The sequence below is a fragment of the Tripterygium wilfordii genome, chromosome 23 (assembly GCF_013401445.1).
Source record: "Tripterygium wilfordii isolate XIE 37 chromosome 23, ASM1340144v1, whole genome shotgun sequence".
NCBI lineage: Eukaryota > Viridiplantae > Streptophyta > Magnoliopsida > Celastrales > Celastraceae > Tripterygium > Tripterygium wilfordii.
The window spans coordinates 5,362,154-5,376,178 of NC_052254.1; the positions used below are offsets into that span (position 1 = coordinate 5,362,154).

Consider the following 14,025-nt stretch of genomic DNA (forward strand, 5'->3'; position numbering starts at 1 on the left):
GTCACTCAGCATCACCACCTGGTGATTCCTCATCAGCAATTGCAGCATCTCCACAATCAGATCGCATGCATGCAGCAATGGCCTGGCTAGAGATGAGGCTATGAACACTAGAAGATGGACAGCAAAGGCTGGAGCACATGTTGGTCGCAGTCATGGACATGATAAGGAAGTGAAAACATAGCAATCCAACAGTCAGAAATTTTGGGGGGTTATATGAGTAGTTTGAGGGATTCCATGTTGCTATTATGGGGAATGATCAAGCTTTGCTGTTAGGCCTTGCCATGGCCTTCAGGTTTTAGGCTCAGTAACTGGACCAATTTGGAATTGCCAGATTCTGTCAGCAACCTTCAAGAGTAATATCCATGTGCACTACGATCTATTGCCCAGCTCATGGCTACTGATTGGGATTCTGTAATAAGCTTGTCTTTACTTTATCTTTTGATGAATTTGCATAGTATGGCCTTTGCATGTTTTCCTGTTTCTGATGATTCTGCATTGCTTATCATAAATAAAAATCTTTGATCAAAATTCTCACATATATTCATTTCACTCGTCACTTCCAAAATTCAAAATCTCACACATTCCATTTTAACAGGATTGAAATTGAGGATAATGAAAAAGATGAACCGAATGAACCAGATTTTGGGGGCACCCATTAACAATGATTGAATCTGACTCTGACACCAAGGATGAATATGAGATATAGTCAGAAATGAGAAAAAAACAAGTCTAATCAAAAAGAAAAGATAATTCAAATGGATGAGGTTGTTAATTTGGGGTTGGAAGTTTGAATTGGTGCAAACTTGGAAGATTAGAGATGAAATAAAGAAGCAATCTGATGTCGGATGTCTTGCTGTAGTAAAATACCCCGAATGATATAGAAATATTGCACCAGTACTGAAAAGGGATGATTGTAATCAGATCACGATGGCACTAGAAGATAAAGAGGAAATTACTGTCATTACTTTATGTGGTACCTTTTGCTATGAAGTCATGCCATTTGGTCTAAAAATGCGGGAGATACTTATCAGCAAACCAAGGTCATTCTGTTTCATGATATGATGCATAAAGAGATTGAAGTGCATGGGGATAACATAATTGCCAAGCCAAGTGAGGATGAAGATCACATGATTAACTTGGAAAAGTTTGTTCAAAAGGTTGAGAAGACACTAGTTGAAGTTGAACCCTTTAAAATGCACATTCGGGACAATTTCAAGGAAGTTGTTAAGTTTTTATTGGTAGCAAAAAAGAAAAAAAAACCCGCTAGAGTGAAAACCCGAAAGGGTACTCTAGGCAAAATTAGGAATATACAAAAAAAAAAAAAAAAAAAAAAAAACCCGCTAGAGTGAAAACCCGCAAGGGCGCTCTAGGCAAAAATAGGGGAAAAAAAATTCTGCTAAAGTGAAAAAAACCTCACAGGCGTTTCAATTTGGGCTGCAAGTTCAAATTTCAGATTGTTTGAAGAAGGATGGTTGGATTACGAGTTTGTTGAATTGATGAGTGGTGCCTGAGTTGGCTGTTAACTTGTCTCACATTGACATAGGTGGGAGTGCAAAATTAATTTCGTAATTGAAGGGTTGGAGATCAGTTAATTGGACATGTACCCAAAACTGGGGCAGATTTTGGGGTGCTTTTGATACCATCAGATATTTTACCTTGCTAAGGTGTTAGTCTGTTACATAGAAGAAGAAGTTTGTTGGCAGAAATGGAAGGTTCAGAGATAGCCTCATACAAGTCAGATTTGATTATTGTTAATTGGGTGCACACCAAAATTGGGGCAATTTTGGTACAATCTTTGAATTATCACATATTTCATCTTGAAGAAGCTCGGTTTGTCCTTTCTGCCTTTGATTTCTCTACTTTCTTGTACATATTTCATTCTAAAATATTTTATTACCACCCATCCTTTTCAATAAAAATTGTGAGGAAATTCATTTCTTCAATTTTGTGGTTTGTATTCTCCTTTTATATATCTCAATTCAATTCTCATTTGATACTCCAAGAAACAAATTGTGAGGAAATTCATTTCTTCAATTTTGTTGCTTGTTGTCTCCTTTTCCACATCCCAATTCAATTCTCATTTCATACTCCAAAAATTTATCATTTGCTTTCAATAATTGACAAGCATGGCTGTACTTTTGAATTTATCACTGACAAAGTTTTCACAGGAAATATAATGAGTGCATCAGGACAATACTTTTGATAGGAAGTTGATGGATTTTGGCATCCTAAGCTGGAAAGGATCTGAGTGAAAAGCCTGAAGCTGAAGCAGGTGTTAGCAGGAAAGAGAAGCTCACATTCCTAAGCCGTGCAAAAAAAAAAAAAGATTTGAATAAGGAAATTCAGATAAATGGGTAGCTTTGAATTCAGATGCGTACGAACATGCAAATTTCAGGGAAAATGAATTGATTATGGGAATGCACATTGGAAAAGGAAAAGAGATAGCTCAAGAGCTGGGATCCAGAACGGAAAAAGACCTTCACTAATCAGATTAGAGAAGATACATTGAAAGCTCAGTGAGTCAGAAAGTCAACCCTGACAGAGAAACAAATTTGGTTTAGCAATTCGTAATTGTGCGCTTGTTGGAGGATGGCAAAACCTTGAGAAAACATGCATCCTTTCATTCATGAGACATTCATAATTGAGCAAAATAGGTCAGTGCATGCATCATCACTGCATAAATAAAAATTTTCAGCCAAGCCGGGAATGGCTACAGTGATCCCGAGCACCTTTTTCTCAATAAAAAAAAATCAAAAAATCAAAAAAATCTTTTCCAGCCAAGTCGGGAATGGCCTTGTGATCCCGTGCCCCTTTATTTCCTTGCACAAACATTTGGCCAAGCCGGGAATGGCCATAGTGATCCCGTGCATTTTCTTTTTTTGTCAGCCAAGCTGGGAATGGCTGTAGTGATCCCATGCACTTTCTTTTCTTGTCAGCCAAGCTGGGAATGGCTGTAGTGATCCCATGCACTTTCTTTTCTTGTCAGCCAAGCTGGGAATGGCTGTAGTGATCCCATGCACTTTCTTTTTGTCGGCCAAGCTGGGAATGGCCATAGTGATCCCATGCACTTTATTTTCTTGCATAAACATTTGGCCAAGCCGGGAATGGCCATAGTGATCCCGTGCATTTTCTTTTTTTGTCAGCCAAGCTGGGAATGGCTGTAGTGATCCCATGCACTTTCTTTTCTTGTCAGCCAAGCTGGGAATGGCTGTAGTGATCCCATGCACTTTCTTTTTGTTGGCCAAGCCGGGAATGGCCTTGTGATCCCGTGCCCTTTATTTTCTTGCACAAACATTGGCCAAGCCGGGAATGGCCTTGTGATCCCGTGCCCCTTTATTTTCTTGCACAAACAGTTGGCCAAGCCGGGAATGGCCTTGTGATCCCGTGCCCTTTATTTTCTTGCACAAACAGTTGGCCAAGCCGGGAATGGCCTTGTGATCCCGTGCCCCTTTATTTTCTTGAACAAACATTTGGCCAAGCCGGGAATGACCATAGTGATCCCGTGCATTTCAATTCTCGTACGAAACTCGGTTGACTACGCCTTTGTTTGCCTTTTATTTCATAAAGGACATACAAAAGGGGGCAGCTGTAGTAACCGGATTTCGTCCGATCCGAAAAAGAAAAAAATAGAAAAAAAGAACACAAAAAATGCAAAAGCTCATTTCTTTGACCTATAAGCCCATAGATATTCATAATCCCTTTCTTGGATCCTTAAATACTCAAATCTTGACCCAATAAGATCAAATCTTAGAAAATATCTAAAAATAAGAGAATTATTTTAAAAAATGTCACATCTTTTTATGATTTTTGCTAGAAGAATGGAAAAGTAAAAAAGAAAAAGCCAAGAAATAAGGAAAGTGGGGGAACAAAGAGAGAAAGGTGTGGCACAAATTGGGAAAAGAAAAATAATAAAAAGAAGGAGACAAAGAGAGAAAGGTGGCACAAATTGGGGAAAGAAAAAGAATAAGAAGAGAGGAGGCGTGAGAGAGAAGAAGGGGGAAGGCTTTGGCTTTTGGTGAAGAAAAACAAAAAAAAGAAGAGAGGAAGAGAGGAAGAGAGGGGAGAGGAAGAAGAGAAGGAGAGAAGGAGAGAAGGAGAGAGGGGGAAAACCGATTCTTTGGATTTTTTTGGTAGAAGCTTCATACCCCTCATATCTTTCACTCAAGTATTGCTCTATTTACACTTGATTTCAATGTTTGATTCATTTTTAGCATCATCGGATGTTGACTAAGAATAGACATGGTGTTTCTTGCATTCACCTTGGACATATGTGATGCTTGGGAGTGTTTTCGATACTAATATGTTGAGCCCTTTCTCTTTGCATTTTTTTTCTTCTATTTCTTGTTGAAAAAGGCGGGAGAGACTATATTTGGATTTGATTTTCTTGGTTTGGATACGTGTGAATCTTATAATGTGGTCTTGACTCGATTTAAATCTTGATTTACATTGGAGTATTCTATTTTTCCCTCTCTTTATGTTTGTTTTGTTGGACGAGGCTCGGGCTTGGATATTATTTGGACGAGTTGATGGAGGCTTGAGCAATTTCAAGATTTTGTTTGGTTTATTGCAATTTGTGTATATTTGGCCCCCCATATTGTGTAATTTATCTTATTCATGTCGATTTGTATAATTTCGACATTTATTATTTGGATTATTTGTACAAGTGTGGATTATGAATATATAGGCTTAAAGTTGAATATAGGTCATTTCAATTAAAGAAATCATAAGTTGATTTCCTTTATTTGAATTATGAACCTTATTTGATTTCATTTATGAATTTGCCATAAGTTGGCAATAATAGGTTAAATTGATAGATGACACTTTTCCAAATAATCATTTATACCATAAGTTGGTATTTAAAATTAAACCTACCAAAAGTTGGTAGGTCATTTTATCATTTATGCCATAAGTTGGTATTTAAAATTAAACTTACTAAAAGTTGGTAGGGCATTTTATTAAATAAACCATAAGTTGGTATCTAAAATTAAACCTACCAAAAGTTGGTAGGACATTTTATCATTAACACCATAAGTTGGTGTTTTAAATTAAATCTACCAAAAGTTGGTAGTGTGTCTCCAAATAAACACCATCATAAGTTGATAAGTGTGTTGAAAGTAATAATTCAAACTTTAACAATTATATCTTGCAAATAGCAAGTATCCATAAGATAGCCATGAAATTAATTAGGGTAACTGTTTTCAAACGGGAGTTGTGGGGCGCCTAACACCTTCCCCACACTCAATCGATCCCCGTACCCTTTTCTCTGGTTCGCAGGTCTTTACGGTGTCCAATTGCACCTTAAATCAATTGGTGGCGACTCTAAACATTTTTCATCCTCCAACGCCGGTCCGCGTCGTGACCCCGGTTGCGACAAATATCAAGGTTTGTTTTTAAATTAATTGTACAAATTTTACCATGAATCGTGATAAAGAGAACGAGTTTGGACTTTAATTACCAATTGATGTAAATGAATGGGGACTTTCATCAAACACCTGGTATGCTTCTCATTCATGACCACATAAGCTTACAAAGACAACCTAACTCAAGCTCTGAATTGACAACTACAAAATCCAATCACAACAAACACGGTTAACTCAATCAAATGAAGACAAGGTTCTCCCCTAAACCAACTCACAAAATAGAATCACCACATTCACAATCAAGACAATACCAAACTATTGTTCTCTACCTAAACCAACCATGCAAAACAATATCCAGAGACATGCATCCATCCAAGAACATCAACTACTTCTCCCCATTTTTGACCACTCAATGTCTCTTAGCTCACTTGAAACAGTCCTGAAGAATTTCCTCAACTTCATCTTGAGTCTTCTTCAAAGAGACCATCCTGGACTGAAGATCTTCATTCTGAATGTTTTGAAGCTCCAATGCACGATCAACCTGTGAAGACATATAATTCAGGGCGAAGGCAAGAGTTTCACGAGTCTTGTCCAAATTTGCTAACTTTGTGCTGACTTCCTAGAATGGTGTCATTGCAGATTGCAAAGACGTGTGTGAATTTAATTCTCTTGTTTTAATCTACTTGTTTATGTTAGTTTTCAATCAAACATCAAATTGATTCTCCAAATAGCAAAGGACTTAACCATAATTGGTACTCAATTGCTTGTAAATACATCCTCGTGGGAACGATACTCAATTCATCATTTTATTAATTTTGCAACTTGTACGTCTGTAATACATTTCAAACAGCGGAAAATATTAATGACGTGAGTGAGATGAGATTTCTAACATCGTTCAATCTTATTGGACATCCTCTATCTTGCCACATATTTTTGTTGGATAAAAAAGAATGAAGAGAACTCTCTTACTATTTCTCTGGTGTTATCAATTCTTTATTCTTTTGCAAACTGAGAAGTGTTATTGAGTCCTCACACTGACAAAATTGCAAATCAATAAGAGCATAGATTTACCTTATCATCTAAAAACTAAAAAATTTCTTCATAAAACTATTAATTTCTCCTCAAATTCTGATAACAGAGTTTAGAATTGTGTACCTTTGACTATTCTAAAAAGTCGAGACTATTAAAAGATGGTTACAAATTATATTTGTGCTTTACAGATTGAAAGTGGGTGTACAAAACAAATGAATTTTGTGAACTCGTTATTTTATTCAACATGATACGTGGCTTAATCTGGTCCATAGGATCTCTATTTTAACGGATTATTTCATGCTAGCCGTTGATTCATACCAGTTTGTTTTATCAACATAATCAACTCTTAACTTCTCGGAGAGAACCACGAATAACTCAGATGACATTCATTTTTATGATATCTCATAGAGATCTCGAAATCGAGCCTCTTCCATCCCCTCTCCTATATTCAAAAAGAAAATTCTTAACTTCTCGGATCTTGTGAATCATATGGCATCCTTTTTCAAGGTCAATGGCCTTGCTTCTTTTTCAAGTGTAGTAAACCCTAATCAAGCTTCAGACCCATAAAGCCGACCATGTTCATGCAAAGCTGCGTAATCACAAGAAGTTGACCAAATTAATTCCATTGAATTTTATTCTAATTAGTATATTCAACTTACTACAAGTTCTCTCTCCATATTCCATAACCTTACTTACAGGGAGAAAAGCTAATGGTATTAACACTAAACCACATACATATCTCTCCCCCTCAAACAGCTAGCCTAGCTCAAATGTTTTCAAACAACAATGAAGACCATAAGACTCGATCGTAAACGATTCATCGTCTCCTCCTTCTTTCTCTTCTGTCTATCTCTATTAGCTTCCCTCAACGATTTTCGAATATTGGATAGCTTACTAAACTTCAGAAGATGTGCATTTCCATCCTCTCCCTTCCAATATTTTTACAATTCATCTTCCACTAATTTTCTAGCAGAACAGAATTCTTCCTCCGGCGACATCAGGATACTAATTGGAATCCTAACAATAGCCGATCAATACGATCGCCGCCAATTCTTACGCCTCATCTATGGCACACAATCTATCCCAACCGGCGCCCAAGTCGACGTGAAGTTTGTGTTTTGCAATCTAACCAAGGAAGAGCAGAAGGTAATTGTAGCGCTGGAGATAATGCGTTACGATGACATTGTTATCCTGAATTGTAAAGAGAACATGGACAATGGTAAGACCTACACTTACTTCTCAAGCTTGCCCGAATTATTCAACGCGGCTGGCCGGCCTAATCCTCCGTACGATTACGTGATGAAAGGAGATGATGATACTTATATTAGGCTACCAAAATTGGTGGAGTCATTAAGGCCATTACCTAGACAAGATTTGTACTATGGTTTTGTTGTTCCATGCTCTACTATGGACCCTTTTAAAGGTAAGTACATGGCAGGGATGGGGTACTTGGTTTCGTGGGACATTGTGGAGTGGATTAGGGTTTCTGATATCCCCAAAAACCATTTGAAAGGACCTGAAGATAGAGTATTTGCAGAGTGGCTTCAAGACGGTGATCGCGCAAAGAATCGGTTCAATGCTAAGTGGTCTATGTATGATTTTCCTGAGCCTCCTACAAGATGCACACATGAGTTTTGGCCGGACACAGTTGCCGTTCACAAGTTGAAGAATCTGGAGAAGTGGGTTAGGACATTGAAGTACTTTAATGTTACTGATAATCTTAAGCCATCTAAGTTGTATCATATACAATAGCAATTATCTTACCATGTGTATGATTGATCATTCTTTTTAATACATATTATAAGAGATTTTTCACTCAATAAAAAATGATTGTTTTGGCGATTCATTGATTTTGTGATTAAATAGGAGTAAGAAGAAAATTCAGGTGGCACATTCGTTGCTTGTTAAACTTAATACAATCATTTTTTCATCAAAAAATGATAGGGATCCCAAATTTTTGATGTTCCAAATATGATGTGTGAAACAATGAACGGATTTGTGTTGGTCCCTTTCATTTAAGTAGAAATAAAATAAATCATTCATTGTGTGACATATCATATATGGGACACTTGGGATACTAATTTTTGGGATCCTTATCACTGTTATTTTTTGGCCCTTTCCAACTAATCGATGATACAAATAGGTTGAGGGTTACGTATAGTAGTAATTTTGTAAATTAATGTACGTATTTTGTAGGATATGGATTTTTTAGCCACTTTGCTCTAATGGACATAGGAGCAATGTCGAACCGTGTAAATTATTGTGTTCATTCTCTTTTGTTTTCTCTTTGAGTATAGAGAATGAAAACGTAATCAACAGATGAATACATTGCAAAGTGCATGTGCTTGAGAAAACTAGTATTATTTTTTATGGTAAATATCAAATAGTCAAAAGTCAATGTATTTCTTCATATTGAAGTTTGGTGATTCCCAACACAAGAGTTCATGGAAGTTTACCAAACTAGTCAATAACTTATTCCCACTATGCCCAAAAAGCCTAACACTAACCTGAATTGCAGCTTAAGATGCACAACTTAGTCCTCAGTTTGCGCCTTGTTTTTATATTGATTTGACTTTTTTTGCAATGAAAATACTAAGAAGTCCTTCAACTTCTTTTGTTGCTATAAGCAGACTCTATTTTAATTCTTCACTCAATACGAGTTGGTTAGGATGAATCCTTCTAACTAGGGTAACTCAAATACCCGTAGTCTCATAGATTTACACAGAGCCAAAACAGTAATGATATGGATTTCAATAGTTGACATCCCAATTATCCCAACTTATTGAGTTATATGCATAGGATTTCATGTGCATCATGTAAGACATATGGAGCTAACTAATTCACTTGGATCATGTGTGTTCAACTCAACAGGTAAGATAATTGAGATATCAACTATTGGAATCTTTATCATTTTCAAAACCAAAAATAATTGTTTTGACGAGGGACAAAATAGTACATTTCAGCTAAGTGAGGAATTTTCCTCACTAAAAAGTGGTCAAAACGGGTAGCCAGAGTAGCACGATATTGCCACTTTTATGCATTATATCTAAGAAACTAATAACAAATTTATAAGTAGCACTTTTGACTCCAAAATCTGCATTCACACGCAAACGTTGACTCTAAACAAATCCCCTCTCGTTTTTATGCTAAAATGGTTGCAAACACCCAAACAACAATGAAGACCAAATCCACAAGGCTTTTCTTCTCATTGTTGTTCATCTTTTCTCTCTGTGTCCTGGCTTCCCTCAACGAATTTCGATTCGATAGCTTGGTAAATTTTGGTAGATGTGCTTTTGCAAACACTAATCCCTCCCTATCCGACAATTCTTCTTCTGTCATTACTTCCCTTTCCGATCGAAATTCAAATTCCTCAACAGATGATATCCGGATATTGATTGGAATCCTAACGTTGCCCGACCAATACCAACGCCGCCAATTTCTGCGTCTGGTGTATGGCACGCAATCTCCTCCAACGGGCGCTCAAGTAGACGTGAAGTTTGTGTTCTGCAATCTAACAAAAGAAGAGCAGAAGGTAATCGTTGCATTGGAGATAATGCGTTACGACGACATCATAATCCTCAATTGCACAGAGAACATGAACAACGGTACTACTCGATCTTTTCTTTTATTTTCAAGAATTTCTCTACCACAGAAATTCTCCTACGCGGCTGTAAAATGCGAGTATAAAATGCAGACCGCTTTTTAAGAATGTAAATAAGTGAAATGACAAGTGTTTTGAGAACTTCATGTTTCAAATCAACGGTGAAAGAATGATCCGCATTTTATATCCGCATAGTTGAAAGAATGATTCGCATTTTATATCCGCATAAGAGAATCCCTATTCTCTACAAATATCTAAAAATGCATTGATTTCCGATCCACAGGTAAAACCTACACATTCTTTTCCAGCTTACCTGAGATGCTAAGCGCGGCGGACAAACCTTACGATTACGTGATGAAAGGCGACGATGACATTTACATTAGACTCCAAAACCTTGTGGAGTCAGTAAGGCCATTAGCAAGACAAGATTTGTACTATGGTTTTGTAATACCATGTGAAAGTATGGAATCTTTTAAGGGACATTACATGGCTGGTATGGCATATTTGGTTTCTTGGGACATTGTGGAGTGGATTAGGGTTTCCGAAATCCCTAAGAACAATTTGCATGGACCAGAAGACAAAGTGTTCGGAGAGTGGCTGAGAGATGGTCGTCGGGGGAAGAACAGGTACAATGCTAAGTGGTCTATGTACAATTTTCCTGATCCACCCAATAAGTGTAGTCATGAGTTTGGACCTGACACGGTTGCGGTTCACTTGTTGAAGAATCAAGACAAGTGGGTTAAGACATTGAATTACTTTAATGTCACTCACAATCTTAAGCCATCTAAGTTGTATCAATATATTTAGTATTATTCATTATTTTATCCTTTGCAAAAGCTTACTACCTTCACACAAAATTTAGTTTTGGGAATTTGTTTGTTACTCTCCATTTAATTACGGTATAAACAAGCCGATCAAGCCTATGAGTTTTACCATATTCATGCTTATTAATGTGACAGGACCTCTTGTATTTATAAACTTCTAACTCACTTCACGTGACCCACCAATGACACATGGATAGCTGAGCGGGATGGAAGTTTGGCCTAGGCCTGCTTGGTGAAGCCATGGGCCTGTTATGTTAGTCGAGTGCTTGATTGGGCCTTGAGGCATGTGATGAAACCATGGGTTTCTGGAAGAGCTCCCCGAGCCACGAGCCCATGTTGGGTTATTGATGCATGGGCATGTCAAGCTTTCATGGAAGGCGATGGGCCTGTAGACCGACTATGAAGGCCATGGGCCTTTGGTCAGTTTATTGTAACCCAAACGTGGGCATGTTATGCTATAGATCAACTGTATATGTTGTGGGCCTTGCTAAGTAGATTCCCGCCCAAGTCTCAAGCCTGTTGGGCTCGACTGCATAGGTCATGGATAGGGCTCACCTTTTGGCCCGCGGGCCTAGGCCCGGCCCGATGCCTTAGGCGGGCCTGGGCTCATTTTTTGGGCCGAACCCGGCTCGAAGCCCGACACTTTGGGCCAATTTTGGCTCGGCCCGATGATGTACCATGTATGATGTATCTGCATTCTAAATCTCTGAACTCTGATGTCAGGAGCATCTCTATGAACTCTGATTTGATTCTCTGAAGTGATCAATTCACTTTCATAACTATGCAAATTCACTTTCACAGTCACTCTGACTCAATCACAGACTCACAGTCGTAGGCAGCAGGTTACCATTTGTGAGACTGAGATTCGTGAGAGAAACTAAGATCATAGCCCGTAGCCGTAGGCGTAGCCACAGCACTGCAGTCAGCACTAGCCGACTAGCAGTAGCAGGTTACCGTTGCTAGCTTGCTGCCTCACAATGACAAAGTCACGGACTCACAGTCTCATAGAGTCACAGTTGCAGAGAGATATAGAGAGTGAGAGTCTGAGACTGAGAGACGTAGAGACCTCGAGTTCCGACCATTGGGTTCGTTGGATCAACGCTCCAACAGGCTACAAATACCCCCTTCTCCTTCTCACAAATCACAATCACTCACTCAATCTCATAATCTCAACTCTCAACCTTCTCAATCTCACATCTCAGATTCTCAGTATTGACTTCTGAGTTCTCCTTCTCTATGACTCTGTGCTCTCTCTAAAACCAACTTTGCTCTTTGTGTCTCAGTGCCGGTGGTACCCAGTCTCCACTCCAGTGGGCAGTGGCTAACTCTGAAGTCGTCAAACGATCGAAGTGGTGAACGAAGCTAGGTAATTGCCTTTATCTCCAAGGGACAGAAGGCAATGGCTTAGTGGTTGGGTATTTGGCATTCTGATTGTAATCTTATCTCTTATTCTCCCAATCTCCCTTGACCGATTGACCCTTATCTCTTCGCCTAAGTGGCTCCGTCTCCGTGGCTAGGTAATTGTTGTTATTAATTAACTGTTATTTAATTTATTTTATCATAATCAATTACCAATTACCAAATTATAACCAATTATATAAAATTACCAAATTACCTATATGTTTTGTAGTACGGGTCAACAAATTACTTATATATATATTAGTCAGCAATATACTTATATATTAATACTAATCGGTAATATACTTACATATTAATATATATACCAATAATACCATTATGATTATATGTCTAACAATATTTATTTGTTTTGTTAGGCTGAAGTGAATTGCAATTTGTACAAACACTATTGACAACTCGACATTTGGCAACTCATATTCAACTTATTGTGAATAATTGAATTCTTTGGGTAATTTCTTATTTATAATTTATTGCATCTTTAATTTGCATTAGTATGGACCATACTTATAATGTTGATAACCCTTCGATTCCTACCACTATTTTGATGAGGAGGATGTTATTGTGAGGGAATCCATGGATCTCTCGGTACTCAAATTCCAAATGAGTCTACTTCCGTTGGTACAACTAGAAGTGTTAAAACCCAAAAGCCACCTAATGGCGCATGGAGATTCTTTGATAAAATTATAATTACAAATCCTAATAATATGAAAGTAGTGAAAGCAAAATGTTTAACATGTGGTAAGTTATTAAGTGGTGCACTAGTGGAGGTACTAGTCATTTGATACGTCATTCTGATAAATGTAGACAAAATAGTAGTGTAGATATTAGAACACAAATGCAATTAAATATAGATCCAACTGGAAATGTAGCTAATTTTCAATATGATGAATCACGTGCACGTGAAGAGGTAATAAATTATATGGTTAGGGCCGAGCAACCATTTACTTTTGTTGAAAAGCACGATTTTACTGGTATGATTCAAAGGGGCATTAATCCCCAATATCATAGTTTTTCTACTACAACTGCGAAAAGAGATACTATAAACAAATTTCAAAGTAGATTACTTAAATTGAAGAATTTTTTTATTAATTTTGATGGAAAAATATGTCTTACATCTGATATATGGACTTCTGTCCAAAAAATGAGTTATTTATCATTGACAACCCATTATATTAATAATGAATGAAATTTGAATAAAAAAATTGTTAGTTTTAATCGAGGCCCAAGCCCGAGCTTTATGGGCCCGGGCAGGGCCTGTGCCTTATTTTCCCAATTGGCCCGGCCTAATGCCCGAAGATCAAAACAAGCTTGGGCCCAGGCCTAAAAAAATCAGGCCGGCCCGGCCCGATGTCGAGCCTTAGTCATGGACCTTACTAAGTAGACTATTGTCCAACCCATCTATCTATTGGGCTCGACTATATAGGCTGTGGGCCTTGCTGAGTAGGCTGCTGCCCAGGCTGTGGGCTTGTTGAGTCTTAGACCAACTATAAAGGCCATGGGCTTTGTTGATTTAGGGGCTAGGGCTTGTACAAGTTTTGGCTCATATAGGGAGTACCTTTCAGAAGGCAAGCTCCCTGAAGACAAGAACTGAGCTGAACAGAACATATACGGCCCAAAGAGTCTAGAGTGATTCCCCGTGTTCAGTTAATCAGTTTTATTTTGAATTGGGACTTGGCAGTGGTGTTGATTTGGTATCCACGTGCCACCTCTTCTCCTAATTTCTTAATTCTCAGAGATGCTCATCTCCACCCCATGAGGCTTTTTGCACTACAGTAGGTTTCCCTGGAGT

At 38.0% G+C, this 14,025-nt stretch overlaps 2 protein-coding genes across 2 annotated transcripts; both read left to right on the forward strand.

The window, feature by feature from the left end:
* Window positions 1–7,178: 7,178 nt before the first annotated feature.
* LOC119993876 (beta-1,3-galactosyltransferase pvg3-like) lies at window positions 7,179–8,238 on the forward strand. The gene has a single exon (XM_038841178.1). It carries the CDS (start codon window positions 7,179–7,181, stop codon window positions 8,142–8,144), a length of 966 nt encoding a protein of 321 aa, XP_038697106.1. The 3' UTR covers window positions 8,145–8,238.
* A 1,276-nt stretch (window positions 8,239–9,514) lies between these two features.
* LOC119993602 (hydroxyproline O-galactosyltransferase GALT3-like) lies at window positions 9,515–10,834 on the forward strand. The gene is made up of 2 exons (XM_038840797.1): window positions 9,515–9,997; window positions 10,277–10,834. Exons 1-2 carry the CDS (start codon window positions 9,544–9,546, stop codon window positions 10,798–10,800), a joined length of 978 nt encoding a protein of 325 aa, XP_038696725.1. The 5' UTR covers window positions 9,515–9,543; the 3' UTR covers window positions 10,801–10,834.
* Window positions 10,835–14,025: the final 3,191 nt, after the last annotated feature.